Below are 3,851 nucleotides of genomic sequence, written 5' to 3' on the forward strand. Positions count from 1 at the left end.
CAGCACAAAGCTACACAATGGGCCATCTGTGCTCTGCCCACCACGGGTATCGAAACCCGGATTCTAGCGTTGTAACTCCGCAGACATACCGCTGTGCTACTGGGGGGGGGGCATCCATAAGAAGAGTTAATAATATTGTCTGTGTTATACGTGTGTTAGATATTAATACAAAAGACAATAGACAAACAGAGCGACAAACCATGTATATATATATATATATATAATTGGTAATATATTCCATTTCTTTTTGGTGTAGGATACAGGATGCGGATGGATGTTTCTTTGAGAATTTCACTGCGTTGTCATGGAAACAAGAAAACAGAAAGCTACAAGCGGAGAGAGAGGTGGGTCTCATTTTGTGCTTTAATTAGTTAGAAGAACATCTTGGTTGTGACGTCTTTCCCTCGGGGTTACCGTGTGCTCGTAATTCTTAAAAAAATACACGAGGAACCGAAGAATAGAACTAAAAGATAATGAATAAAAACATCCGAAATTATCTTGTCTTCTCGATCATGTTTAAAATAACATTCTTGAGAAGTTGAACGAGTGGAGTGTGAATAACGTCCTTTAAAAATAATTGACTGATACATTAAGGTTTCTTGTAAAGGTACAAGAAGTTTGATGGCATGGTGTAAATTAAATAAACAACATGAATAATTCGTTTTTATTTAGGAAAAATTTTGTAAAGAGTATGCAAATCTACTAAAAGTACTTTTAAATAACTGTTATATGCAAATATTCCCCTAGTTCTATTACGTAATGTTCTTTCAAATAAAAATGATTATTCTTCATCTGATTAAAAAAAAAAGACGGAATTCTTAATTAAAATCTTTTAACGCCCTTATGTGCCATTTGTTGTCATTCGTTTTGTGATTAACTCTTTTGTTCCCACTAAACTATATTGTTTCTAGCTGCAGCATAGCGACTCATAAAATAGCTCCGAGTTGTTTTTTGCTTTTTTTCGAAGTACAAACTTTTGGCTCATAGCTCCATCTCTTGGCCGATTTGATATATAATTACAGCCACGTCTATTGAGGATTCCCTCTTCTTTTTCAACTACAAACGTTTAGCCCATAGCTTCATATCTTGACCGATTTGAGATCTAATTACAGCCGCGTCTGTTAAGGATTCCCTCTTCTTTTTTCAAGTAAAAACTTTTAGCTCATAGCTCCATCTCATGACTGATTTGAGGTCTAATTACAGCCGCGACTATTGAGGGTTCCCCTCTTGTTTATTTTTTATTTGACTTATTCTACAAGCTTTTAGAAACACTTTCATGAATCGTTATTAATGTTCTTGTTTTTTTAAAGACCCATGAAGGTTCAAGGGTAGGTGGGTAATTATAACTCTGGAAATGTTACCCATTTTCTCTACTTTTGTAAATATTTACACATATTGGTTCTTGTGTCCTGAACTATTCTTTAAAAATTAAAGACGTTCGTATATTTACATAAGTTGGGTGTAGATGCTAACGTTTCGTTGCAAACAACAACAACAACAAAAATCAAATGGTTTACAGGTGTCAGTCTTTTGGAGAGTAGTTCCCTATAGAAAATTTAGTTTAATATCGGGCTGTTAAGCCTAATTCTCTATACGTAGCTGATATTTATCCGAATTGCGTGTTATTTTTTTTTTTTTTTAACAAGCTTCAACTTATCGTTGTAACTTTTGTTAGGCCTAAAGTCACCGGAAAAGTGGTATCAAGCTTCAACTCATCGTTGTAGCTTTTATTAGGCCTAGGGCCTCCGGAAAAGTGGTATCAAGCTTCAACTCATCGTTGTAGCTTTTATTAGGCCTAAAGTCTCCGGAAAAGTGGTATCAAGCTTCAACTCATCGTTGTAGCTTTTATTAGGCCTAGGGCCTCCGAAAAAAGTGGTATGTTAAGATTTTAGGAAAATAAATTTCCGTCTTTATGAAGGTGAAGTGAAGACAAATGGTCAAACCAGTACAGCCTTGGAATCCACTCAACAGCTATATTCTATAAAATCATATGATGTTAAACTTGTCCTGTTGCACTTGCCAATTTTGTTAAATAATTAATTCAAATGATGAAGTTATAAAATGTTGGTTTAAATTAATGTAATTTTGTGATTTTTTTATGGCATAGCCATTCCACCGTAATTTTAACAGTTTTTTTTTATGGCATAGCCATTCCACCGTAATTTTAACAGTTTTTTTTTTATGGCACAGCCATTCCACCGTAATTCTAACAGGATTCTTAGGAGAACCTTATCGTCACATATTTATATTTGTCTCAGTTTATAAACACTCTGTTACGAGAACTAGTTGTTTGAAAATAGGTAAGGTTTTTATTTTTTCTCAGACGGTTTTACTTTATTAACATTTTCCTTTTTTTGTTTTTTTAAAGGTTAAAGACATTTTCATAACTTTTAACCTGAGCATAATACTTCATAGCATAGTTCATCGGAAATGTGTACATGTGAAGAAAAAAACAACACCTGTACCTGTATAATTTATACTCACAGGTAAAGTATCAAAGTAAAAGAATTACCAAGCATGCATTTGTTCGCAATTGTTAAGTGGAGTTTTGCTAAGAAGGGGAAACACGTTTTTATGAAACAACCTATCTATAGCCTCTCTCAAGTTCCATTTCAAGTCCAATTTGTCTAGAATCCGTGTTCTACTAATGTAAGTACAGTTACAGTTCGTGTTATTTGGTATTTATAAATGTAAATGTCTTCATAAATTATGTAACGCTAAAGGGCTGTGGACAGTCACTAATGTGCTAAATGTTCATGTTTCTGATCAGATTATATTCCGTCCTCTCTTTGTATTCAATATGCTGAGGAGAAATACAAGAAACTCAGTCAGAGTGCGTGTCAGTGTAACAGGAATTATCTACACGTTCTCCCTCTCTCTCCTCTCTATATATATATATGTTAATATCCATATTTGTTTATTTATGTACAAGATCTATTTAGCAATCTTTACCTTCGTCTATAAGATATTAGTAAATCAACCAACTGTACTGGATGCTAAAAAAGATCCCAAGTATCACAAAAATAACATACACGTAACTTACACATCTAAACATGTGTATTGAGTAAGTTCGCTCAATTATAGGATTAGGGAAGTGGAATAAGTAAAGGGTAATATTATTTAATAAATAAATACGGCTAAAGATCTTAGAATATCAGAGTTAAAGATCGTTAGAAGAAGAATTTTCAGATATTTATTTTATTATCTTTAGCCTCGGCTGAGCGGCTCTGTGTTGTTGTTTTTTGTTTAGTTTTCAAGAACAAACTTTTAGCTCATAGCTCCGTAATCTCTTGACCGATTTGAGATCTTATTACAGTTTTGGACTCGTGAGGTCAAACCCTTTCGATTGATTTATTTGATCATGCCCAAGGTCTCATAGATTAATTTATTATAACCCTGCCTAAAAGAATTTAAATTTGAGGGTGGGGTGGTAGAGATCCTGACGACTCATAAAATCGAATCGGGTATACGCGTACCCCACGCTTAGTATTGCTGGCACATAAAAATATAGCTAATAAAAAGGGAAACAAAGGTCTCGTTCATTAATTTACTCTAATCCTGCCTAAAAGTGCCGATGCTATTGAGGATTCCCTCTGTTTTCGCGAGTCAACGAAATTGAAACAACAGCTGAATTTAAAATCATAAACAATCTAATTTGTCCAAATTTATAATTAATATAATATAATATATAATATAATATAATTAATATAATATTGGAAAATATTTCGTTAGCAACAATCTGTGACGGACAAAGTTTCACTCTGTTAATTAGGGTTGTAACATTACGTTCCCTTTGGTTCAATCTGTTAATTAGGGTTGTAACATTACGTTCCCTTTGGTTCAATCTGTTA

The 3,851-nt window shown here is 33.6% G+C and overlaps 1 protein-coding gene across 1 annotated transcript in view; it reads left to right on the top strand.

The window, feature by feature from the left end:
- Window positions 1-256: 256 nt before the first annotated feature.
- The window catches only part of LOC111089483, a gene marked incomplete at its 5' end in the record, with an annotated part of 41,077 nt that continues 37,482 nt past the window's right edge, over window positions 257-3,851 (top strand). Inside the window, one exon of the mRNA XM_022402088.1 lies at window positions 257-344. Coding sequence (XP_022257796.1) covers window positions 257-344 — 88 coding nt within the window. The remainder of the gene's footprint in view (window positions 345-3,851) is intronic.

This window comes from Limulus polyphemus, unplaced genomic scaffold, assembly GCF_000517525.1.
Source record: "Limulus polyphemus unplaced genomic scaffold, Limulus_polyphemus-2.1.2 Scaffold6405, whole genome shotgun sequence".
Taxonomy (NCBI): domain Eukaryota; kingdom Metazoa; phylum Arthropoda; class Merostomata; order Xiphosura; family Limulidae; genus Limulus; species Limulus polyphemus.